A 27,705-nucleotide genomic window follows, 5' to 3' on the forward strand; every position below is an offset into this window, starting at 1 on the left:
GAAAGACCCTATATAAACATGTTTAAATATAGGTTTATAATATGTGTGTGTGTGTGTGTGTGTGTGTGTGTGTGTGTGTGTGTGTGTGTGTGTGTGTGTGTGTGTGTGTGTGTGTGTATGTGTGTGTATGTGTGTATACAGCTGTATGAAATCCAAAAGTTTACATTCTTAATCACCTGCTTCTAAATGGTCTGTCTCTAAAAGTGAGTGGGATGTATGTTATTACGATTATTTTGCATTAAGACAAAATGTAGAAAATGAGATCGAGCTATATAATAAAAAAAAACGCGAAACAAAAAAATATAAAAAATAATAATAAATATTAAAGAACAAAAGGTGCATTTTATTGCTTTTGGGCCCCTTGACTGGAATTGTTTAGGGCCCCAAAATCACTAAATCAGCCCCTGCCCTGATAATATATAATATATTTTAATATTCAAGAACAGACATGCCTAGTAATGAACATAGCTGTTTTGACCTTCATTTGCAGGATTATGAATATCCATACATTACCATATTTTGTTTTGGAAAAAATGGACAAACCTACTTTCACAATAGTGTTAGCAGCTGCAGCCTATAAATGAATACATAAATAAACAAATGAATAAAAGAATAAATGTAGCCGAAATAAACCACAGAAATTAAGTGCAGTGTACAAAAAGGATGACATCGGGCATTTTGGGCCATATTTTTGTTAAATTGCTGAAAAAACTAACAAAAAAAAAAACATAACTGCATTTCGCCTATAAATGGCCAACTTTACCTGATGGCCCACTTTGCCTATATCACTCTATAACAAAAACAACGACTCTAAAGAGTTTTCTTTCAATTTTTTTAATTTTATCCTCACCAATATGGCGAATTTCTGCAGATACTATTTGATGAGCTTGGAGACTCGATCTACAAATCATATTCAAGAGACCTTCCCTGAACCTTCCTTCTAAAAGACCTTTGGCGATCTGCGGCTGTGAAGAGACCAGTCCACAAAACTGACTGGCACCCGACTGTTGTTTTTCCATTTGACTGGTGGGTGAATTTGGTCGGATTTTTGAGTGTAAACGCAATAAAAAACCCTTTGAGACAGGTAAGATTTTATGGACTACGGAAAATATGTACATTTTATTCATAAAGCAACATGTCGAATCATATATGGTAGAAAGTAATTAAATTGAAGAATCTCGCTAGTTTAATTTTATGTTTGTCAGAACACTATACTAATATAAGATAGTGTTGAAAACAAATGCACTAATGTGTTGCGTTTGGATTGCAACAACATCGAAGTCTTTTAACATCGAGTGTTTTGGTGCAGTGTGATGTCAGGTCAGCTCAAGGAACATCTAGTAGGGGCGGAAGTCAGTTGCAGTATTGTTAGCTCCGCTGACGCATCAATCACAAACAATCGACATTAGTCTCTCAACGAAATCATTCGTTCATGTAATTTTAGTAGGTTTTGTTGTTTGTTGTTTTTATCAGCTGTTTGGCGTCACCTACCTCACCTCAAACGTGACGTTACATAAGGAGTGCACGTGACGCTGCGTGAGAGAAACGTCTGACAACAACATTCGGAGCAGCTGAGCTGAGGTGACGGACTGAGGGCGGATCACAACAAAAGCTCGTTCAAAACAAAATAACTGGGCTGAATCTTCTACGACCGTGTAAATATGTTTATATACTGCTGGTTTTGCTCTAACAAAAAGACAAAAAGCTGTATTTGGATGTTGCAGAGTCTGTGTTTTAGTCCGCAGTCGAGGCTGACAACTAGCTCGGAGGCTAACATCTGTTTTTGTCGAGACTGTCGAAGCGCTCTACACGCTAATGATTACTTTATGTTTGAAATATGTTTTATGTCATCAAGCTAATCTTTATATAATATATTTTATATATAAATAGTGTCGAGTAGATCTGACAAACTATAGTTTGTTGAAGATTACAGATTAATTTAAAAAATGGTGTTTATGGATTTTATTTGGATAATTTATAGATGTTTATTATCTGACCTGTTTAAAACATGTATTACAATTGTATTATAGTTTTATAAAACTAAAACAAAATGGAAATATTATATGTTTATATCAACACAATGAAATGCATTGCTTTTTAAAGTATTCCAGTATTAACTGAATCTAATTCTTAGCTAAATGAAAAGTAATTTTATTTGTGTGTTTGACCATAATTGACATCAGAAACTGTGAACATCACATATTTATACAAACATATTTGAACTTTGGATAAACACATCTGCCAAAGAATTAAACATTTACCTTTACAAATGAATTGCATTTGGATTGCCCTTCAATAAACTGGGAATAATTAAAGCTACACAACATGATACGCAGTAGAATTTATCTATTTAAATAGCTGAAGTATTAGGGAGAGTCATTTAATTATAGTTTATAGCCAAATAGCCATTTCATACCTTAGAATTATAAGGTTCTCTCTGATATTTTTGTCAAAATTGAGTTATTGACACATTCTTATTAAATGACAACGTATTTACATTATGGGATGTTTTTTATAAGTTGTTTACGTTTTAGGCCTTTTTTATTTAAAAAACAAATGTTACACACATACTGTTTGCTATATGGAATGCAAAACTTTGAAGCTCAATATCTCAAAATCATTCAGAATGTAGATAGAACCTTATAATTCCAAGGTGACGATTTTGTGAATTATTTCCAGTTATGTAATCTGCTAAAGATTATCTGTAATCTGACCATGAGCATTTTAAAATGTAATCTTCTTTAAAATGTAACACAATTCTTCTTTACCACACAGATTAGAACATTTGGAGGGACCATGTCTTCAGTGAAATGCTCAAGGTATTCCCTGTACTGGGAGGAGACTGAGTGCCTGAGCTACTACGAGATGCTTTCACTCCATGAGATCTTCGAAATCGTGGGTTCTCAACTCACAGAGACTGACGTGGAAGTTTTATCCTTTCTCCTGGACGAAACCTATCCTGGTAAACATCCTCTTGATCCAGAGGGCTGGACTGAAGATCTGCCTCCAGGACCTGATGGATTTCCACTGGCTAATTCTCCATGTCCTCGGCTTCTGAAGTCATGGCAGAGAATGCAGCCGCAGAAGGAGGGATGTCCCATCGCTAGTCGCCACCGACCCAAGAGTGGCGTCGAACTGCTGTTAGAGCTGGAAAGACGAGGGTACTTGAGCGATGCAAATCTAAGACCTTTATTGCAGTTGCTGCGGATTCTGACTCGACATGATGTCCTGCCTTTTGTCTCACAAAAGAAAAGAAGAACAGGTGAGCATCAGCTTTAAAACTACATTTAATCTTGTCAATGTTTTTTAGATTCTTGGTGTATGATGACATTGATATGATGATTATATTGATATTGAGGATGGTATGGTGTCTTTTTTCTATAAGATACTGATGTGCTATCTTTTCTTTTAGTTTCTCCAGAACGACAGAAGATAGACTATCCAGAGGTGGATTTCAGACAAGACAGAGACTTGGGCTCAAACACAAATATACCATCTTTTGAAAACACACAAGATCATCATTGGAGAGCCGGTGAGCAGAGACTGAAGACAGAAAAGGCTGAGCACAGTCATTTTTCTGTTTTCTTTTTTGCTTTTGTTTGTTAGAAGTTTTGTTTATTTATTTATAGGGCTGGGTGAAATGGCAAAAATGCAATCTCGATAATTCTTTTCTATATTGAACGATAACAATATGACTGAAGCCACAAAGATTAGACGCTTCATTGAATAACGTTTTAAAGTTTTATTTATTAACAGAAACAGTTTACACATTACTCATTACACATTGGAGATTCCGATTTTCTGTAATATACTTATAGTATACAATATAAAATATAATATTCTGAAGTACTGTAACTGACAGCATATATACAGTACACAAATAAAAATATACTTTTTGCTTTTGTAACAATAAGCAATTACAGAAATAATTTTTAAATAAATGTTTTAATAAAAGTGGTAAAAGCAGTAATCATTAAAATAAACAACAGTTTAACAGCAAATACTGCTAGCAGGATAGTGAATCAAGCTCGCTAAACAATACTGGGCGACGCAGCATATCTCTAATATCAACAAAATTACTGATTCCTGTTGTTGCATAAGTCTGCCGTGTGATTGACTCCCAGATTAATATTGAGAAAAAAATTTAAATATATATAAATGAATATATAACGATATAAAATAATTTATCGGGCCAGTCCCATTTTTAAGCATTTCTGATAATGTAATATAGTAGGGATGCACTATATTTTCATGCAGTGATTATTATGGGCTAAAAATTGCATTTTCAATTTTTCGGCCAAAATAGATAAACAGACAAAAGTATGAGCCAAAAAAAAAGAGCAATGCTGTGCTGCAGTGTTCAGTACACTGGTTTCACTCTCCCTCCAGGCCTAGTCACTGAGTGTGAAACAGCTTTCAGACAGGATGTGGAAAACACTGCGCTATGAATTCCATTGAAGGGTAAAGTTCACCAAAAAATGAACATTTCATCATGATTTACTCATCCTTTACTTGATCCAAACCAGTTCTCTTAAAAACAAAAGAGAATCTTGTATAAAGAAGAATGTTTGAAAAATGTAACCATCGAATTCCAAAATATTTTTGTCCTACTTTGGATGTCAGCAGCTACAGGTTTCCAACATTCTTCAATGTATATTATTTTGTGTTCAACAGAACAAAAATAAACTCAAATTGGTCAGAGGAGAGTAAATGATGACAGAATTGTCCTTATTGGGTGAACTATCCCTTTAAGTACAATGGGTTACCACAGTCAGAGTTAAAAATAGCTTAATGTACCACTCTGTTGATATTTTGCTCATGTACCCATAAAAAATATGTATGCATGAACTGCACATACTCACAGAAAAGCAAATTTCACTGAAATAATTTACAGACAGGATATTTCTATGAAATACTGGGTGGGCCATTTATATGGATACACCTTAAATAACTTATTGGGAATTTCACAAGAAAAACAATGGTGTGCTTGGTTTTAAACATAACTTTATTCTTTCATGAGTTATATACAAGCCATCTCACATATACTAATGTGCCACAAACAGGACGTTAATATCACCAACCATTCCCATTATATTAAGGTGTATCCATATAAATGGCCCACCCTGTATACTTGTTCCTGCTGTTTGCAACAACGCTACTGTGCTGTCATGGCAGTGCTGATAAAATGACTTCCCCTCGACTCATTCGCTGTTAATAGAATCTTACTGTGAATATAATGTGGATATTTTTATTTTTTTATATTATTTATTACATATAATTATTAGAAATAATTTACAGTTTCAGTTTTGAGGCAAATTTAAGCAGAACTTTTGTTTTTTGGCACAGGATTTATTGTTATATAATGTAATAAAATAACCAGGCATCTACTGTTGGTAAGTTTACTTAAATATTTAATTGAAAGCATTTATTACACATTTATGTTCACAAATTGATACTATTAAAGCATATTAATTCAGTTTAATTTCTATAAGTTCAGCAACAACTCATTGTGGTGTTCAAATATTTTAATGCACAAAAGGAATGTGAAGACTTGTGAACATTTTTATGTGGTGACACAAACAAATAGTTTAATTACATTTTTCACAATTTCACTGACAATTGCAGTTTGATTCACAGCAATAAATTGTTTGCTGCTTGCATCTAATTAAGGAGTGTACTGGTTGGATTACCATTTTATATTCACAGTTTCATTAGTCACATTGCTTTCATTTACTGCTTTTTTTTTAATCTCATTACAGTTTTGTAATGAAAAGAAAATAGTTTGTTAAAGAAAAGAAAATGAGACAAACAGTGAAATCTGTCATTAGTGATAGTTTTCTTAATGTCTATTTAAAGGTTAGTTTTTCCTGACTAAACAGATGTCCATATCCATATCCATATATTTGTTCAAACATTAAATCCATCAGGTCCTGTCTTCATATTTGTTAAACCTATTAAACACTAGTTTTAAAGTTCACATAGTTCCATTGAAACAGAATCTTGAATAGAGGGTGGGATTTCATTCCAGTGCAGCTCTTCACCATCTCTCACAGCAAACTAATGGTTGGAGATGAGTGGTTATGGATATTACAGATGTAGATTAATGTAGTTTAAGTTTTAAGATTACGAAGGTAAACTTTTTTTTTCTTTGACGCATGGACTGTTCACCTCAGAAATAACACTGTGAGCTAATAAAGTTAATTTAGTAATTATACACTTTAAAGACTTTGAATTAACACAGCTTAAACCTCCTAAACTCTGGGACCTGTAACAGGTCCGGGACATCATTTACTTACACATTATTTACATTTTAAAGGTCTGTACTGCCCCAACACCTCCATAAGTGGTTCCGTTCTCTCATCAGTTGGAATAGAATAACTTGCATAGATTATGATTGAGACATTTTTTTTTTTCTGGGATTACTGACATGTGCAGGAACCACCAAAATTAATTACAGCAACCTAGACCACACAGAATCTAAAAGGTACACTTTCAAGTTTGAGTTTACAAAAGAAAAAACCGCCTCTTTTTTTTTTGGAGGGGTCTATTACAATACAGACAACATTTACAATTATTTTAATCACCTTCAAAAGTGTTTTATGAAAATTCAAAGGGTTTTCTTTAAAATGATACCAAGCTTTTGCATTTACACCTCTCCATGTGGATTAGGGAAACTTTTTAATTTGGGTAGGCAAAATCCAGGTGGAAACCCCAAAATAGCACTTGACTTTAACAAGGCTACCCAAATAAATAAATATTTTAATATATTTATTTTAATATATTTAAAAGTATTCCTAAAAATTGGCCACCTCTACTTGTCGTGTTGATAAACTGCTGTTGCCAGTGTTTTATAATTAGTGTTTTCTATGTCAGGTTCTGGCTCTTCAATGACATCAGCCACCAGCATTCGAAGGAAGCGAGGAAGAGGTCACCACTGGAGCAGGAAATCAAGAGGACAGCCTGAAATCCAGCCTCAGTCAACACCCAACAAAGTGACCTGCGGTAAGAGCACTGTCTTTCTGTTTTCTTCTGTCACGTAGTCTCATTTAACAGCATTCTTTGAACATATGAATCGTTTTGCCTTGCTACTTCTCTCTCCTTTTGTTTGATTTCATCTATGAAATGCTCAGCTGATGAGTGAACCTCAATGCTTCATTTCTCGAGTTTGATTAATCAGTCACTCATTCATTAGTGCTTGAACCTCTAATGCTTTCAGAATGACAGCGTCAAAATGGTCACACAATATGTTCATGTTAAACGTTTGCCATTTCCATTCATCCCTTTGTGAATTCCCTACCCTCTGCACTTTTATCACTTTGAGTTTCGTTCTGACTGGACTCAAAGGCTGCTCACACCAAAGCCTCTTTATGCTTTTGCTAGATGGGAGCTGTTCTGCCAACAGGGCATTGCTAAAATCCCTTCAGAACTGAGCATGTGAGTCACACTGAGTGGCAATAATGGCACAGTAGGTAAGGAAATGCAAAAAAAGATCATAAATTTGCCAGAAGAGTTTGTCAAGAAAATGGTATCATGCAAGTTATATATTTTCTACACGGACTGTTTTTCTAGGACATTCAAATCTCAACATACCAATGGGCCCAGTTTAGCTCATGCTCCAATTTGCTTTCAAGTATAAAAAAATCTATCAGGTTCTTCTGTAACAGCCTTGTGGGAGCCAAATGTCATTTACATTTAATATGCATACTCGAGTTCACTGCAAGTTTGCTATAATTTATTCGTTTTTTTTTTTTCTATGATATATATTTTTCTTTTCGATGGTGCAGATACAATATATCTCTTATAACATTTTAGGGTCTGTTCACACTTAATGTTTCAAAATATCTTTAGTAGTGCTGTTTATTTGAACGCTGCCATTAGGGATGCAACGATTATAGATTTTGGTTGTATGATTATAGTCTGAGAAACAATCCCGGTTTCATGGTTATCACGATTATTCATTCAGTAATATATAGAATACTACTACTACTACTTTGGAGTGCATATTTGATGCTCGCAGCCATTAGTAAACCATTCAAAATATGCACCTCTTAATCAAAAAGCATGTTCGATGTGATCAGGCCCTTACTCTGCCTAAACTCATGAAAAAACATTTGGATCAGTTCATGAGATCGGTAGATTAGGGAATACCGATCGAGTCATGAAATGTGATTATCGGTCGATGCAGATCGATCAGAGCATCTCTATTTACTAGTTTAGAAAATCATTTGAAAACTCCTTACATTTTAAAAGTGTTATTTATTGCTGCTCAGTAACCAATTAATACAAGCACATAATAATAATAATAATAAAAAACAAACAATGGTACATTTCTCTTTGAACTTAAAATTACGTAAAGAAACGTTTTGGCATTTAAACATGAGTTATAATTTGACACTGAAAATAAACGACAGAACAATAAATAAACAAATAAGTAAAAATAAAACTAGTATTTTACTAGTATTTCCATGTTGTATTTTTTTCTTTCTTAGGAGTAGAAATGTGTATATTCCACACAAAGCACAAAGCTGATTGGTTAGTTCTTGTAACTTGACTCGCGATGCGCTTGCGCCATTCTTTCAACTAGATGCGCCTGGAAAGCGTGAATGCGTTGCGCCGCTTGCACATCATTCCAAATATTCAGGCAAGACAAGAAATGACTTGTCCGTGGAAAAGATGCGATATGTGAACTAGCGCACAGTTGGCATAATTTTGTTTAGTTGCAGCTGTTTTATTCCGTGCAGAAACCCGGTGTTGAGAAGCCTTTACAATTAATTAACCATGACGAAGTACAGCGCCGTTAATAGTGAAATCGGGTAATCGTTGCATCCCTACCTGCCATACAAACATTGATGTGCACCAAACAAGCAGAAAACTTCTAAATGTGAATCAAAATGGGATTGAAATATGTGCGTACTATATGTACACTTAAAGTGAGAATGTTTAATCAAGCTTACAATACTTTAACATTTGTGATGCTTCAAATTACATAAAGTTATAAGTATATTAAAATGAATCAGGTTATGAACCTTACTTTATGCCACCAAGTTTTGTGTCTATAGGATTGTTTTGAAAAATGCCAGTGTGAACACTCAACAGATCAGGACTAAATGCGTAGCTTTATTTTTTTGTCTTGATCAAAGAACCAGGAAAACCATACTAAAAGTGTGAACACACCCTTAATCTGCATGATCTTGCTTACTTTTCGGCCTTTGTCATCTTTGGTTTCGGAGTGAATCCTCTGGTGTGCTTAAAATTCGGGAATATGTTTTTAAACACAAAATAGATTCTCATTTTTAAAAATGTTTATGTATGTATTTTTTCATAATATTGCAAGCATGATCCTCTCACAATGTCCTTTAACCTCACAATGTCCAAACATGAACAAAACTATAATGACAAACCGAAAGAAAATCTAAAGAGGATTTCATCTAAGATAATTGATATTTAACATGTTAACATGAAGCAGGTGTTGTTACAGGCTTCTTCATATATCCACACTATGGGAAGGTGTCATTATTGTTATTATTATTTTTTTCAGATCAGGCTCTAAAAATGCTCCTTGTCAAAATCATCATTACACCGAGATGCCCTGGTCGGTTTTAATCTATTGTAACAGAAGCTTATTGACCTGTACTATCTGCCTGTACAAAGACTGCATGGCTCTGATAACGTTCCTCATTAAATGCGCTGCAGGGTCTCATAAATATGTAACAAAATCAATGCCAAAAGTATTGAATTAAAAAGCTTGTTGAATAGCACAAACTGAAAAAAATAATACACTGTATTAACAAGTTCTTGCATTTTAATGACTTGAATTGCAGGGTTTGTATTTTTAGGTCCTGAAATTTAACATAGCTGTTTATTTAAGCTGTGAATAGTTCAACTAAAAATATTTCAAACATGTTTTCGTACTTATAAATTCAATAATTCATTTTCAATTTCCAGGATTCACTTACAAAATATTCAATACCCTTTAAAAATACGATGTATAATATTCAAAAGGTAATTTTCAGTTCATTTTATTTCAGTTCAAATATTCGCTTCCATAAATTCAGTGGCTCAAATTCGACTGTTAAAATTCAACATTACATCCGGGAACTGCAGGAAAAGCAATAGATTGCAGATTGAAGATCGCCAGCTGCTTTTCCACCAGCAGGTGGAGATGGAATAATTTAAGATTTTTTACCCAGTAAATAGACGAGAAAAAAGCTAATAAAGGCACAAAAGTAGCATTTAATATTAATATCAGTGTCTTGGACATTATAAGTAATAAAATGAGTATGAGTAAAATAAGTAAATGATCTTTTGGTCATTTATATTTGCCCTTATGTAACAGAAGCCAGTTGGGGATCGCGTAAACCTCACTCCTTGGATTCAGCGACAGACGTTGTTCTGCAGTGCTATTCACAGACTCTTAAATGGGCAGGTGCTCATTTACGCTACGTGGTAGGGATGTGACGGTCGCGGAAATTAGCTAAGTGGGGGTGGTGACGGTCGCGTGATTCTCGCTAAGTGTGTGTGTGTGTGTGTGTGTGTGTGTGTGTGTGTGTACGCGTTTGCGTTTACCGCGTACAAGCCGCACAGGTATAAAAAAAAACGCCAAATATTTCATCCATTCATCAATTCATTCATTCTCCTTCGGCTTAGTCTATATTTTAGAGGTCGCCAATCATTTTAAATAATAAAGTAAAAAAATATATATATTCATAATATAAAAATAAAGGCGTGCAGTAAGCCTAGGCTACTACATAACAATAAAAACAATTAATCTGGACAAACTAAAGGCACCATGGCAGAACCCCAAAAACTAGAAAAATGAAAGGCAGGCAGAGTGTTAAAAAGAAATACTAATTTAGAACCACGGATGACTTATTCAAGCGCAGTAGCCTAAATAAATGTTATAAAATAATAAGAATAATAACAATAATAATAATAAAATAATAACAACAACAATAATAATTTAAATAATTAAAACTATAGCCTACCCCAATCCTGAAAAAAAACTGCGTTTAAACAGCACAAACACTTCTAATAACCCCTTAATGCTTATGCCATATATTAGACGGTTCTGTATTAATAACTGAAGACGCTCCTTTAATGCATTTGCTCGCTATGTTAAATTATTTTAAATTACACTTCCCATCCATACCCAACCTTAAATTGTACCTGAACACTGTCTTTATCTAACACTATCTGTCCAACAGTTGCAAGTAAACTGTTTTGTGTGACATTCTCATAAAATCTCTCTGGTTTTGAATTTTTGTATGATTATTTTACTTCCTTTCTCTTACGTTTATATTCTTTAGCAGCCAGTCAATATTATACTTTACATCTATGGAAGAATGAGTTAATAAAGATAGAGAATGTAACATCATGTTCATCAAAAGACGGTTTATGTGCATTAGAGATGCGCGGTTGGCAGTTTCAGCCGCGGACTCCGCGGATAAACCGCGGATCGGGCGGATGACGTGACGAAAAATTATATTTTAATTAAATTCGGGCGGGTGGCGGGCGGTTGTACCAATCAAATAAAAAAAATATGTATAAATTGTTAAATATGATCTGACCATACCTACATCCAAAAAATCGAGCACACTTTGAAATAGTCACATTTTCATCAGGTAGTAATATGTCTAGTCGAGTCTATGAGCAACAAGTGCTGTGAGCGAGCGCTCCTTCAGTGCAGCAGGGCGCGTTATAGAGGCCAGGCGCTCTCGTCTGAATCCTGACACTGTAGATGCTATTTTATTCCTGCATAGTGCCAAGAAAATTCAAACTAGACCTAAGGTCAGGCATATTAAACCAATTAGCCTATGTTATCTAGACTACACATAGCCCATGTTTAATATAAACTTTTGAGTTCGGTCAGCTGATAATTTTACGTTCATATTGGTTTAGCCTGTTCTATTCTAGACATGTTGTGTATTAGTTATTTGGCCTCGCTTTTACGTTCTGAGGCTTAAGGCTATTTTGCCAGAATTTCTTTGTCGCAAGCGTAGTATTTCATTATGCTTCAAGTTTGTGGGGATGATCGTAAGTTAATGTGTTATTGGGGCATAGACTTGTCATACAGGCAATTTAGCCTGGTCAGACTTCATGTTCGCTCAAAGAGGGATGGTATATATATATATATATATATATATATATATATATATATATATATATATATATATATATATATATATATATATATATATACCATATATATATATATATATATATATATATATATTGTTAATTGAATTTCTAATTGTGGGGGTGACTGAGCCTATAAGGCTTAACTACGATATGACGTTTTATTTTTTTCAAATGTTTGCCAAAGCATGCGACTATAGCCTATGCCTACATTAAGATATTTATTTTAATTTTTTTTTACTGCCTGTTGTTTCTTTTGGCATATAAAATAGGCATTGTCTGATAGAGATATCAATAGAGGTTCATCTGTGTCGCAGAATTGGTGTTGTTTCCGATTTCTACAAGCTCAATAACTTCCACAGCAAATAAATAAATAAAAAATAAATAAAAAAATTGTCGAAAAACTGTGCCCATTAATTAGATGTGCAAGACAAGCAGATAAGTTTTTGGGGTTGCTATGGACAACTACAAATGTGAACATTATTAGGCTATAATGTAAATGACTTATTATTCTATCTATTTGCTTAAAAAATAAAGTGAAATAGGCATTTAGTAGTAGGCTAAATAGCAGCATGTTGAAATGATGTGTCAAAATGCGTTTTCTATTAGGCTACTATAAAAAAAAATGTACAGTACAGTGAGTTTAATTTAGACTATTTATTTTTGTCCCTGTGCGCCGATCGGAGACGGAGTTCACTGCTGATATTCGTGTTGGATATTCTGAGAGCTTTATAGGGTGCTTCTCATTTCTTATTTGTGCATCCTCGTTTCCTTTCCTTGCTTTCTTTCCTCGTGTCTTAGCTCCACACCTCCGGGATGCGAGGGAAGGACGCAAGGAAAAGACTCGAGGACCAAAGACACGTCCTCGTATCGTTTAGCGTCACTTCAAAGCGTCGTAAATTAATGCTGGATTTGGCTTGCACGTTTGGATTAACTACATGTCTACATTAAAGTCATTCTCTATTCTCTAATAATCAATAAAGAAACATTCATTTAATAATAAAAATGAATAAAGCCATTCAAATAAAGAGCCCAATCAGCAGATGGCGGGCGGGTGCGGTTTTAAAAATTGGTCAGAAATATTGGTGCGGATGGATGGCGGACGGATGATGAGTTTTGTGATGCGGTTGCGGATGAAATAAAAGCCCATCCGCGCATCTCTAATGTGCATGTAACGCCACTGGTCCGAGCAGGGCGCGAGCTGGCGATACCGGTATGGGAGACAAATGCTGTGAGGAGATTAAAGATAGTAAAGTCTAGATCAGATATGTTGCCAGCCGGAAGTGCGATATGCACATTAATAAAGCAGCATTTTTTAATGAAGCTGTGTAACAATAATTAATATTTTTACAGTACTGTGATGGTTGGCTACCGGCTAAATATTGCAGAACAACATCTGTCGCTGAATCCGAGGAGTGAGGTTTACGCGATCACCAACTGGCTTCTGTTAAATAAGGGCAAATATAAATGACCAAAAGATCATTTACTTATTTTACTCATACTCATTTTATTACTTATAATGTCCAAGACACTGATATTAATATTAAATGCTACTTTTGTGCCTTTATTAGCTTTTTTCTCGTCTATTTACTGGGTAAAAAATCTTAAATTATTCCATCTCCACCTGCTGGTGGAAAAGCAGCTGGCGATCTTCAATCTGCAATCTATTGCTTTTCCTGCAGTTCCCGGATGTAATGTTGAATTTTAACAGTCGAATTTGAGCCACTGAATTTATGGAAGCGAATATTTGAACTGAAATAAAATGAACTGAAAATTACCTTTTGAATATTATACATCGTATTTTTAAAGGGTATTGAATATTTTGTAAGTGAATCCTGGAAATTGAAAATGAATTATTGAATTTATAAGTACGAAAACATGTTTGAAATATTTTTAGTTGAACTATTCACAGCTTAAATAAACAGCTATGTTAAATTTCAGGACCTAAAAATACAAACCCTGCAATTCAAGTCATTAAAATGCAAGAACTTGTTAATACGGTGTATTATTTTTTTCAGTTTGTGCTATTCAACAAGCTTTTTAATTCAATACTTTTGGCATTGATTTTGTTCCATACATAAACTCTCAATATAAACTGCTTATTTTCTTTCATATTCTTGTCTCCTGCTAAAGCATTTAGCTTTTACTAAAGTCAACAAGGAAACCCAAAGTTTTAATGCTTTTGTTCATAGTTTTTGTTTTTAATGTACAACACTTATCATCCCAGTGGCAATTGCCCTTATCAATCAGAAGTAATGCACTAATTTGGTGCAGCAAAATAGTGCATTCAGGTTAACCTTTTCCTTTCTCATCAGAAACTGCCGTATTGTTAAGGTTATGTATTTGTACCTACTAGACCTTGTATCTTGTTCCAACCAGACGTGAATTCAATAAATTAATAGTTTATATATATATATATATATATATATATATATATATATATATATATATATATATATATATATATATATATATATATATATATATATATATATATATATATATATATATATATATATATATATGTATGTATGTATATATATGTATATGTATATATGACCACATTGAAAGGACCATTTCTTTTTAAAGTGCGTACTCATTACAATGTGATTAATATTCTCTTTTTATTTTATTTAGAAATTCATGGTAATGTTTACTTAAAAATGTAAACTTTCTCACCATGCTGTTGTTCATATTTCTGCCTGCATCCTTGTGCAACCATCCAAATAATGAAAAAGTATTACTGTAAACAATTTATTTTGCGATGCTTCAAAATAAACAACAGAACATAATATGAATTTACAGATTTTTATTTAGTCTAATATGAGGTAAATTATTAATTGCTGCTTTTGATACAGTTATAAAGGTCACACAAACTCCCATTATGCCCAATTGTCACTTCTTCTGGAGTCTTTACATACAGCGTTTAATGCTGGCACAAATCTCTTTACATATAGTACTTTAGACTTTGATTCATCCGATTAGGGTCATAATCGAACTAAACAGAAATCGGATTAAAACATGTGAAGTATGGCGATTTTTATTTGCCTTTTTAAAGTGTAGTACACGCATGTAAACACTTTAATCAAACTATTACCGTCGTGTTGGATTTTTCACTGCATTTTGCGACAGAATAGTCAATAATCACACGGCTGTTTGATAATGTTCTCTGCACCCACAGAGTCAGTGAAAGACACCTGCAATGCAAAATGCGGAGTTTTTTTTTTACCCATACAGCATGCAGTACCAACTTCCATTAAAACAACACTCTTCCAGCAGTTCATGCTTTCATTCCAATATCTTGTTTGTCACGGGGGCATGCATGAAATGTTCCTGAATGAAAGTGAAAGTGCCAAACTGCAGTTAAAGTCGACAAATTAAAATGGACACACCCGAAATTACATGAAACTCCGGAGAAAATGTGGATAACGTGGTAAACCAATGACGTTAATCAAACTATGTGCTATAACATGTAAACCAGGATCATGAAAGCAACATTCAAAAAGCAAATGTAAACACCTTACTCATATTATTGTCTTATTCGAATCAAGACAAATCATTCGATTACTGATGTCCATAAAAACGTAATCAATCATAATGTTTTCACAGCTGTTGCTAGCAGTGTTGTGGGTAATGCATTACAAGTAACGCGAGTTGCCTAATAATATTACTTTTTTAAGTAACGAGTAAAGTAATGCATTACTTTAAAAAAAAAAAATTAAGTAGTAATGTCTCCTATTAAAAAAAACTAAGAAATAAACCCTGAAAGTTCTGAAGGAGGTCAAATTGTGACTCACTTGGCCGCTTGTATCAAAGTTTAAAATATATATGTAAACAGATCTGTGCCAAGCATTAATCGGTGTATGTAAAGACTCCAGAAGTAACAACTGGGAGTTTCTTCAGTGTTTGGACTTTTAGCAGTGGAAATTAAACCACAATGAAATGAACTAAACTGAACTTCGACTCTGAAAACTCAATTTACTAGAACTTCTATGTTAAGCTGCTTTGATTACACAATCTACATTGTAAAAGTGCTACGTAAACATGGATTGAAAGAATCAAAAAGAAAGAATCAAGCCTGAACCAAGTAAGAAAAAGTAATGCAAAATTAAGGTAACATTACTTACCATAAAGAGTAACTAAGTAACGCAACTAGTTACTTTAGTGAGTAACTAAATATTGTAATGCATTACTTTCAAAAGTAACTATCTGGCTGCTAGTGTAACAAAAACACTTATAAAGATGCAAAAGACTGCTTTTATAGTCACGTCTGGTTAGGACAATGTGTTAGTCAGGGTAGTTGCCGTATTTATTTTTTGACAGGAATGAAAATAAGGCTGTAGGGAAAAGAAGTTCAGTGGATTATACTGAGAAGTTTGTACTTTGAGTGCCATGGTAAAGACTAATACGTCCCTCACAGCCTCCTTTTCAACCACGCTTAATTCAATATGGCATCTAACCTGACAAAAACTGTATTTTAGTTTTGTTCATCATTGTGCATAGGTGTTTCAAGTGTGCTTTAGAATTGCTTCAAATCCCCTGCTTCCTTCGTGGTTCGATTTTCGGAAAGTGCACTCGCATTCTTTTCTCACATTTTCCATCAACTTCTCTATCCCTATTTCCATTCCTTTCATTATTTGGATAAGCAGTTTTCCGTGTGATTAACTCCTGTGGTGTGTCTGAATGAAATGCCTTTAAAAAGATTATTGAACATCTGGACGCTGAGTCTCGGTTCTAGTAAAACACTGATTATTGTCACTCCACTTCTTATTCAAAGCATCGATCATCTTCCCTCTGTAACTGAGCTTTGATGCAGCCAAAGCTAATCTACTTTCTGCACTGACCTTTTGTTTAGTGAGATGAAACTCCCTTGTGCCATAACTTACTTCCTGTCCCTCGAACATGAGGTAACACTGCACTGTGAGCGTCCCATAAATCTCAAACGGTTAGACGTAAATTTGAACGCTGTCCTTTGAGCTATCTGATTCTCTCAGACCACTTTCAACATTACAGTCCTGCTGTGCCATGATTGACCTTTTTGACCTTTCACCTTTGTTTTACTCCTGAAGTAGCTGAACATGCTGTTTGCTGTGTTGACTCCCCATTTGATCTTGGCAGGTTGGCTCAAGATTCAATAGAAAAAGCAGGAGAATGGATAGAGTGAAAAAGACAGAGCTCACAACAGTAACAAGTGTATGCTGTCCGCTCTGTCCGATCACGCAAAGTCAAGACATGTGTGTGTGCTTTAAGTCACGCACGCCTGGTCCATGTCCTAAGGTAAAGAACCCCCTTCCTAACTCGCATAGGAGGAGGGGTCAATCTAATACTCTGTGTTCAAATGTCAGTTTGCAATTGTTACTGTCCACTTCCCCAGTTACATGTGCTGAACTTTAAGCTAGAGTTGGGGAAAAATAGGAACAAAATCCTCTCTGGAGGGGTTGTTGGCCTCAGTGTTTCACAGAACTGACTCATGAAAAAATTTCTGGGAGTCCATTGGATTCGTCCTGACAATTTGTCTATAATAAAACAAGATTGCATTACATGACATGACTCAACGTCCAGCTCAGACTTTGCTCAAAACCAAGTCATTCTACAGTCGTTGACCAAACTCAGCCCCAAAGCTCAGTTTTGCAATGATTTGTGCTGAAAAAGAAAAGAAAAAGAGCCTCTGTGATCTTTTGCTGGAGCAGTTCTGAGGAAAATGACCCAACAGTTCTTGTTTAGACCCATTCCAGTGTTTTGTATGTGTTTTCAGCATATAAACTTTCATTTAAATGTAATGACTAGCTTTAAGGGGCTATATGTACAATTTTAGTTTATTAATACTTTCAAATGGGTGAACGCCTTGTAATAAAAAGTAAAAAACAAGATCTTACATGACTTCAAAGTTTGCCTATTAGAGCTTGTAGACTGATTTTATGTAAAATAAATTACTCTTTGCTAAGAAAATCGAAAGGATTTGTTTCACTTGGTCTTGGAGACCTCTTATCCTTTCATTGACACTTGAAAGTAGGGCTGCACAATATAACGTTTCAGCATCGATATCGCAATGTGTGAGTCTCCATTATTCATGTCGCAGGGATCTGCAATGTAGTTTGGATTATACTTGACCAGACATTACAGTTTACAACATGGTGGAGTTATTTCGTATTGCAACCTTAGAGTGAAAGTTTATTATTTGCATGTGTTTGTAAGGACTGTAACTAATAATTTGATGCAAATTTAAGCTATTGTGCACAAATTTAATGTTTGTAGCTTAAAGATTAATTGTACATTATTTTAAGTATTTACTCAAAACAATACAGCGTTATAGTAATACTTTTAAAAAAGGTGAGTAAACTTTTATTTTAAAGCGATTAGTTGACTTTACTTAAAATAATGAGTAAACCCATTGATTTTAAAGTAATTAGTTGACTTTACTTAAAATAATGAGTAAACCCATTGATTTTAAAGTGATTAGTTGACTTTACTTAAAATAATGAGTAAACCCATTGATTTTAAAGTGATTAGTTGACTTTACTTTAAAATAATGAGTAAACCCATTGATTTTAAAGTGATTAGTTGACTTTACTTTAAAATAATGAGTAAACCCATTGATTTTAAAGTGATTAGTTGGCTTTATTTTTAAAAAGTGAGTAAAAGATCAAAAGAAAAACTGCCACTTTAACTCTCAAAAGTCTTTAATATCACTCAATCGATCGAGTATCGAATATCACTCAGTTTTGATCGAGCACCTGCCTTCGAGATTTTTTAGATGTGCGCACATTTCTGTTTTTTGTTTGCTAAAAAGTGAGTAAACCCATTGATTTAGAAGTGATTAGTTGACTTTATTTTTAAAAAGTGAGGAAGGCTTCCACACGGAGGAAGGCATTGTGCCGAAACGTCTGTATTTTGTATCACCTGAAGAATGTAAAATAAAAACTATACAAAGCAATTATTTAAAGAGTGCGAATCATGACTTTCTGGATTGAGATTGAGACTATTGAGATCATCTCTTGCAATCGTGATTTTCAAAAGTATTACATCGCTTTGTAAATGTTTTATTTGTAAGTGTATTATTACTGTTTGTTGAGACTCCGCATACAGTTTGATAGAGCGCATGGATCCAGAAACCGCTTCGTATGACGTCACACTTAACAAGTGGATTATTCAATATAATATTGCTAAAATGCATAGAAAAACTGAGTTAATATAAATTTCCACTCATTTCATAAGGAGTAACTTTAATTAAACAAAATAAAAGCCAACGCATTTCGGCTTTAAAAAGGCTTCCTCAGCGCGCACACACACACAAAAAAACGTGACATTAACGTAAACATGTAACATTGAAATTTCTTCTTCTATTGCTTTTGTTGCTGGAGTTCCCTGTTTTTATGATATTCACATTTTGTCTGCGCACCTTGAATAGTGGTCGAGTGCTCCCTTAAAACACATTTCATCAGTAAATAAATAGATTGAACACTCAAAAAAAATGTTCTTATTCAAACTACTTATTTAAAATGAGCTGAAACGGCACAATTCTTGAGATTTCATTGGGACAACTAAATTGTTATGTTCAGTCCACATAAATGTGTTAGTGTTAAGTTAACTTAATCAATTTGTGTTGGGACGACATGACTGAATTGTGGGGAACCCTGCATTTCTTTTACAGTGAATCATTGCTCAAACGTCTGCACACACACATTCTGTGTGGGCCTAGTGAAATATAAGTTTGTGCAGTTTACTTAACAGCCACCGGTGTCACTAAAAACATGTGCTTCTGTATTTTACATATAGCCCCTTAAATGTATTACATTGAATTCTGCCAGTGTTTTCTTTCTTTTTTTTTTGTTGTAGAATTGATGTAGACACTGGTTGTAAAGTTTTATCAAAACAGTAGTCAATCTGGACCCAAGAGATTTGAACTATAACTGAATTAGAATTGTTTGCTTTCACACACACACACACACACACACACACACACACACACACACACACACACACACACACAAAAAGACAATCTGCATATGAACTTTGCCTGCTTGACCAAAAAATAAGACATGGCGAATCTGTTGCTACAACGTTCATCCAAAACTGCTTGTTTCTCTCTCTCTCTCTTCCTCTCCTTTCTCTATGTCCACAGTTGAAAAACAGACTGACACAAGTGTCAGGAACAAAAACAAGTTGGCCATCCTCACATACTAAGAGAGGGAGAGAATGAAAGAAAAAAAAAAAGTCAAAAGAAAAGCTTGACTCTGACCCAAGTGTGCAGTCGGTCAGCTTTTTGCCCACGTTTCTCTCCCTCCATCTTGGTTTGTTCAGCAGAAAAGAGGGATCGAAATAAATATGGAAGCTCTTCGCATGGAGCAACACCCCTTAAAATGATGCAGAACGTATTTGTTTTATAAAAATACTGATTTATTGTTTGTTTATTTTGAGGAAACATGTATTTGCAGCATATTTACAGAATTCTAAAATATTTGTGAATACATGCTACTTTTCGAAAGTTCTCTGGGATGCAACAAATGATCAAAAAAAAACATGCTAATAATGAGAGCATTACACATTCTGACAAAAAAAGCCACTGTATTTTTAATATGGATACTTTCTGTGTTCTGAAGCTCTGAGCAGAGAAACCAATGCCCTGTATTAGTGTACATGAGGAGCTCTGACAATGTCTGTGCAATGAAACCAAAAGTGTTCTGTAAATGTGTGCTGTTTAAAAGAACAATGAAGAAGCTTTGTGTTTGGAGTCTGCTTTCAACCACCTACATTACAGATTATTTTGGGGAACATGTTCGGGAGGCGATCACACCAAGATCTTTGAAACTTTTAAAACTATACAAAAATATGATGTTCTAAGGTTTTGGCCACAATTCTTTGTAAATGTATAGGCTTGTTTATAAATATGAACATGTTGGACATCACATCATGGGCTAGCTTCCCACCAAATTTGAATTGGCTATTTAATTTACTCTCTTGTCAACCAAAATGAAAGGGTCTTTCTACAGAGGATTTTTTTTGTTAAAAATATGGTCCTTGGTGATATGTAAATTCAATGGCAACTGTCATTTTGAAATGCAAAATTAAACAAAATAACATACGCAAAACATTTAAGTATAGCTGGCTTACATTATATTTATCACCATGATAGATAAATTACCATAAGGTAATTTAAATAATAGCTGTTTTTTACTTTGAGGGTGAACTATACCTGTTTATTGTGCATCTGAAATACAGTTATAATGTGCATCTCAATCAGTTGACCAATGATGGTTCACTACACCTTGAGACACTGATGGTGACATGAGAATGTCAGCACTACAACATCAAAAATATTATTTTAAAGTTATTTTAAAATGTTTTTAAGTACATTTATAAATGTAAGTAATAAATTTAAATATTATATAAGTTTTTACTAGATTTTTCTGTACCTTATTTCTACGTTAGTTTATGATTAAATATAAATTGATAGCAGTTTCTAACAAAATGACGATGGGTTGATTTCATGTAATTTATGTTTTGGGTTTCAAAACCTTTGGTAAGGGACCATTGTGAGAATCCTGATTTATAATGGTGCATTGTGGGACTTTTCAGGGAGTTAATGTTTTAGTGCACTGGAAGAATTTTGCAATTGAGACGGGCCTTAATATGACTGACTCACTGATTAGTGCCCTGACTACTGAACAAGGGAGTTGATTGAGACGCACCTAATTGAGTATGCACTAAAAAAAAAAGCCATCTCAACAAAAGCTTTTATGTTACTTTAACTTATTTTTATAAGTTGATTGGGTTTCAACTAATTGTTTTATTTAAGAGTTTTTTTTTTTACTGTGCAGCACAGTACGCTCTCAGAAAAATGGTACAATATTGTACCAAAGAAGGTACAAACCCTTGTCATTGGGGCAGTACCTTTTTATGGGACAGAATTGTACCTTCAGACAAAGAAACAAATTTGTACCATTGCAGTTTGTACCTTTTAAGAACATGGTTTGTACCATGAAAACCAAAATGTACCTTTGATTTTTAAAACCTGCGGGTTCAATATTGTACCTTCATCAAAGGTACAAATCTGACCCATGAAGGTACCACTACAGTGACAAGACACTTTGTACATGGACAATGTCAAATGTGTTCCTTTTTAGCTTTTGCTATATCCAAAATGCATCCAGTTATTTTCAGTAAATATAAAACATCAAATACATTTTTAAACAATGTTTCAGTAAAACAAAAAGTTTCTTTTTGTGTGAATGCACCTTTTCCATTTACAATAAAGAAAAAAAAATACTTTTACATAAATCAAAAAATCTGTTTTTTTGCTAAACATTTCTCCACACTTTCACAAAAATGTTACAGAAAAACATTCTCCCATGTACAACATAAAACATTTTTTCCTCCAGTTTTCACACAATACCTTTGTAATCTAAAAGTTAATTTAATTTACTTAATTTAAAAAAAGAAATCGAATTATGCAAAAGTATTGTAACGAGATTTGCCCAATATTTGATTAGCTTTACAATACTAAAATGTCTGCACTTTTGCCAGCTCATGTGCGTAGGGGAAAGCAAATGCCAAAAGGTGCGAATATAAATAAAGTAAATGTATTTATCAGAAAATGCTTACCAAATATTTATTAAAAATGCCTTAAATGTTTAGTTTACAGTCCCTATAGTTTTGTTTTGTAGAACTAAATAATGAATGTTTAGTAGTTTCTTCAAACATGCTTTAAATGATGATTCATGTTTTAATATGGAAATTATTCATAAAATCACTGCCTTTCCAGTAATATTTATTTTCATAGATATTATAATAAAGGAGTTGTCCAGCACGTACGTACATTTTTTATGAGAACAATTATGTACCTTCATTTCAATTGTACCATAAAAGGTACAGAACAGTATAATAAGAGGCCTTTCCTGTACCATATAAGATACAACTTTTACAAAGGTACAAAACTGTTCCTTAAGGAACAATATTTGTACCACCGTGTACTTTTACTATTGAGAGTGTAAGATTTTAATGAGAAATCATTACGTAGGTAAAGCATTAGTAGAACTATATGGATTTACATTACATTTCATATGCACACAAATTCAAAAACGTGAGGTTTTAAAATATTTAGAAATCTTATCAAAACTGAATTTATTTATTCTTTTATTACAGCTTAAAATGAATTGTAATTTATTTTTGTGGTGACCAAGCTGAATTTTTCAATAATGCCATTGTTACTCCTTCAGTATCAGAGTTCATTGGAAATCAATGTAATATTCTGATTTAATGAACAATTTTATTATCTTGTTGATACGTGTATTTATTTTGATACAAATAAACAAACCAAATAACTCACAGATTACAAACCTTTGAATGGTAGTGTATTTGTAATTATTTATAGAAAATATTCACTAGCTAATTTCTATGAACTGTAGATATGCACTGATTATAGAACAAAGGGCATATTCATGGTCCGGTATTTAGCTCTAGTCAGTTTTCTAATAACTCTGGGACAAAGTTTGATTTCTTGGTTAAGCTTTATTTTAAGGTGTCCTTGTTACAGTAACTACTTCGTTTACTACCAAGTAATATCAATTACCTGCATGTACTTGCAAAAGGTTTAGTGTTAGAATGCAGGTTAGGTTTAAGATTAGTTGCAAATAATTCAGCAAAATTATTTCTGAAGTACAAGGACACCTTAAAATAAAGTGTTACCTTAAAGCGATGCTGTTCACAAATGCTCCAAAAATACAGTCTGTTCCAGAGATGGGCAAACTCGGCCCTGGAGGGCCGGTGTCCTGCAGAGTTTAGCTCCAATAATCAATCACAATCAGCATTCTTGAAGATTCTCATTAGCTTATTCAGGTGTGTTTGATTAGTGTTGGGGCCAAACTCTGCAGGACAGCAGCCCTCCAGGCCCAACCTTGTCCATCTCTGGACTATTCAGTCATTTGAACAATGTAATGTAAATTTCCCCTTATGAAGGAGCTAAGTCTCAGTCAGTCACCTACCTGATCGATTGGTTTTATTTTTCATAATAACCATGTCAGCTTCCCAACATGGAAAAACGGTGGAGTTTGTGGTGGAGCTTTGGTTGTAGAAAGGTTGGATTTGTGTTGCAGCAATGTTCGGAAGATTGATGGGTCCACTTCCTCCTCTGACCTCTGAGCTAATGACATGAAAGGAAATGACATCACTGCGAAGCTCTGGTTCAGTATGTATACTCCAATCGTATTTTGCCGTCTCTGTTCCCTGTGCTGTTGCATGACATCAGTTCTACCTGCACTGTTTGGTAAAGCCAACCAGCATATATGCGTCTATTAATAAGAACCTCTATGGAATTGGGATGCACATAAGAAAGTAGAACCTTCCAATGTGAGCCATCTCCGGAATTTAGCTTGAGGTTCTTTCAGTCCACCTGAACTTACCGAAAGGCCAAATCTCCCCAACATCTTTGTGACCTGCGATATGCAAGTGCTACTTTCAGTAGACATGTTGGACTTTACCAATGTGTTCCCATGTTCCAATGTGCCTGCAAACAATTCGGAAGATCAGTTCACTTCTAAACCTGAACTAGCCTGGAAGTTTCACTCAAAACCTCACTGACTACCAGTGAAGAATCCCGCTCAATCGACTCACTGTTAAAAGATTATTGAGGCCTCAGATATCCAGTAGATCTCAGAGCTGATGCCGTACCAAAAAGAGCGCATACTGGTTTAATACACGATATTAAAATTAGGAGCAAATGTGTGTGAATCATTGATATCCTTTAGTTATTTTCATACCAAAAATGTTCGGTTTAAACCAATAAGTCTCATTATCACTGTACTTTTTGCCCTCCTTTTGACCCCCCCACTGATCTGCATCACTACTCTCCCCCTTTTCTCCACCACTATCTCCTGTTTCTCTCCATCCTCCCTGAAAATCTCCACATCTTCACGATTTTCTTTGCATGCCACCCTTCATCCCACCTCCTCTGTCTCTCTGTGTCCCTCATGCTCTTGGCTCTCAGATATCCGGCTGCGGGTGCGAGCGGAGTATTCGGAGCACGAGTCGGCTCTTCGTGGAGGAGTTTCCTCAGACAAGCCGCAGCCACTGGAGAGGCAGTTTGAGCTGTTCAGCCGGGCTAGTTTGCTGCTCCGTGCTCGCGATCTGGGCTCCATTGTGTGTGACATCAAGTTCTCTGAGCTCACCAACCTGGACGCCTTCTGGGCGGATTACCTGAGTGGGGCACTACTCGAGGCGCTGAAGGGGGTCTTCATTACGGACTCCTTGAAAAGGGCAGCAGGGCAGGAAGGTGTCCGGCTGCTGGTTAGTGTGGATCAAGATGACTATGAGGAGGGCAGGAAACTGCTGATCAACAGCCAGACACAAAACTGGACAAACTGGGAAGCACAGAGGTGAGGGTCAGTGCGTAAGTGCTTTAAATGCATTTGTGTGTCTGTGTGTGTGTATATGTGTATACAGTTAAAGTCAGCATAATTAGCCCCCCTGAATTATTAGCACCCCTGTTCATTTTTTAAAAAATTTCTCAGACACTTCTATACAGCTTAAGCTGACATTTAAAGGCTTAACTAGGTTAATAAGGTTAGCTAGGCAGGTTAGGGTAATTAGGCAAGTTATTGTATAATGATGGTTTGTTCTGTAGACTATCGAAAAAATATATAGCTTAAAGGGGCTAATAATTTTGACCTTAAAATGGATTTTAAAAAATTAAAACCTGCTTTTATTCTAGCCGAAATAAAACAAATAAGACTTTCTCCAGAGGAAACAATATTATCAGACATACTGTGAAAATTTCATTGCTCTGTTAAACATTATTTGGGAAACTTTTAAAAAAGCAAAAAAATGCAAAGGGGGTTAATAAATCTGACTTCAACTGTATAATTATTTTTTTCTCTAGTAGTCTAATTATTACAATACCTTATGGTTAGCTGTGAGTGATACTCTTACATGCATTCAACCTAGTTACATGGTGCTGTCCACCAGAGGGCAACAGAAAACAATTTTGATCTTTTTTACGCTGTGAGATCATAGTTTAAGTTATATATGCAATTATAGTATTAATATTTTGAATTAGAAATCCTCTTATTTTTCAGATTTCATTGTGATTTCAGTTAAAGTATTAGGAATTTAGATTTTTATCTTTTTTCCCTTTTTTATATTTTTGGTCATTTTGTTTTTGTAGATAGCAATGATACACAACAAAACATAAAAATGTATCATTAACAAAAGATTAGAGATTATTAATTACATATTTTTAATAATTTGTATCTTTGTCATCTGCCAGGGTAATATTTGTGATTTTATTTTCATTTTAAAATGAATAATACAATTTTTCAACATGTTAATATTTTATTATATTTCAGCTGTGTATATGTTATCATAAGATATTATATATATATATATACACACACACACACACACACAGTTGAAGTCAGAATTATTAGCCCCCCTGAATTATTAGCACTCTAGTTTATTTTTTCCCCAATTTCTGTTTAACGGAGAGCAGATTTTTTAACACATTTTTAAACATAATAGTTTTAATAACTCATTTCTAATAACTGATTTATTTTACCTTTGCCATTATGACAGTAAATAATATTTAACTAGATCTTTTTCAAGACACGTCTATACAGCTTAAAGTGACATTTAAAGGCTTAATTAAGTTAACTAGGCAGGTTAGAGTAATTAGGCAAGGTATTGTATAACGATGGTTTGTTCTGTAGACTACCGAAAAAATATAGCTTAAAGGGGCTAATAATTTTGACCTTAAAATGGTGTTTAAAAAATTGAAAACTGCTTTTATTCTAGCCAAAATAAAACTAATAAGACTTTCTCCAGAAGAAAAAAATATCATCAGACATAATGTGAAAATTCCCTTGATCTGTTAAACATCATTTGGGAAATATTTAAAAAATAAACAAAATTCAAAGGGGGGCTAATAATAAATATTTATTTATTTTAATTTTAAATTTTTTTTATTATTATCTTATATTTTAAATATCTTTAGTATACGTTAGTTAAATTACCCATTAAAATATTTTTTTTCTTCTACTTGTTTGTAATTTCTATGAACCTCTATGTATAAAAGTCATCCAATAAAGCTATATGTTTTTTTAAAATATATATTTTTAATAAATATTCTTATTTAGACCACAAAAGCTCACATGCAATCTGAGATGGTCGAAAGACTTTGTCTGATTTTAATGTATGCTTTGTTTATACTTCATTTCTTGTGTAAGTATTTTCATTGTTTATGAGTTATTTTTCTGTCCTATTGACTGTGTTGTTTCCCATATGTATTAAGTGATGTATCTTATGTTTCCTTCACAGGCCCTGAGAGATTTCGGTTTCACCCAGGACCTTCGGCTGTGATGGATGAAGATGTTTTGCCTTTTTATTTCATTGCCCATTGAGTGCTGGTGACCCTGTGGGATGGAGATCCTGCTGGAGGAGTCAAGATTAAACCGGCCAGCCATTTTGTTGGACATTGACCATTTCTGAAGGAAACTGATAGGAAATTCTTGACCGTTCAGAGGAAAGATTTGCATCTCTGAATACTATTTACTCTCCCAAAGGTGGAATGTGAATTAATTT

General features: G+C 34.2%; 1 protein-coding gene across 2 annotated transcripts; it reads left to right on the forward strand.

Moving 5' to 3' along the window:
- The first annotated feature begins 957 nt into the window (after window positions 1-957).
- Window positions 958-27,705, forward strand: dedd1 (death effector domain-containing 1). 2 transcript variants are annotated; one of them, XM_056475801.1, is made up of 7 exons: window positions 958-1,084; window positions 1,474-1,655; window positions 2,776-3,262; window positions 3,413-3,532; window positions 6,874-7,002; window positions 25,118-25,505; window positions 27,442-27,705. In XM_056475801.1, exons 3-7 carry the CDS (start codon window positions 2,797-2,799, stop codon window positions 27,446-27,448), a joined length of 1,110 nt encoding a protein of 369 aa, XP_056331776.1. In that variant the 5' UTR covers window positions 958-1,084; window positions 1,474-1,655; window positions 2,776-2,796; the 3' UTR covers window positions 27,449-27,705. The 2 variants fall into 2 exon arrangements, with proteins under 2 accessions (XP_056331776.1, XP_056331778.1); XM_056475803.1 differs by lacking the exon at window positions 1,474-1,655.

Source organism: Danio aesculapii, chromosome 16 (genome assembly GCF_903798145.1).
Source record: "Danio aesculapii chromosome 16, fDanAes4.1, whole genome shotgun sequence".
Classification (NCBI taxonomy): Eukaryota; Metazoa; Chordata; class Actinopteri; order Cypriniformes; family Danionidae; genus Danio; species Danio aesculapii.

Coding starts and splice junctions, on each gene's coding strand:
- dedd1 (XM_056475801.1), top strand. CDS start 2,797: ATGTCTTCAGTGAAATGCTCAAGGTATTCCCTGTACTGGGAGGAGACT. Junction 3,533..6,873: donor AGATCATCATTGGAGAGCCG/GTGAGCAGAGAC, acceptor TTTCTATGTCAG/GTTCTGGCTCTTCAATGACA. Junction 7,003..25,117: donor ACCCAACAAAGTGACCTGCG/GTAAGAGCACTG, acceptor CTTGGCTCTCAG/ATATCCGGCTGCGGGTGCGA.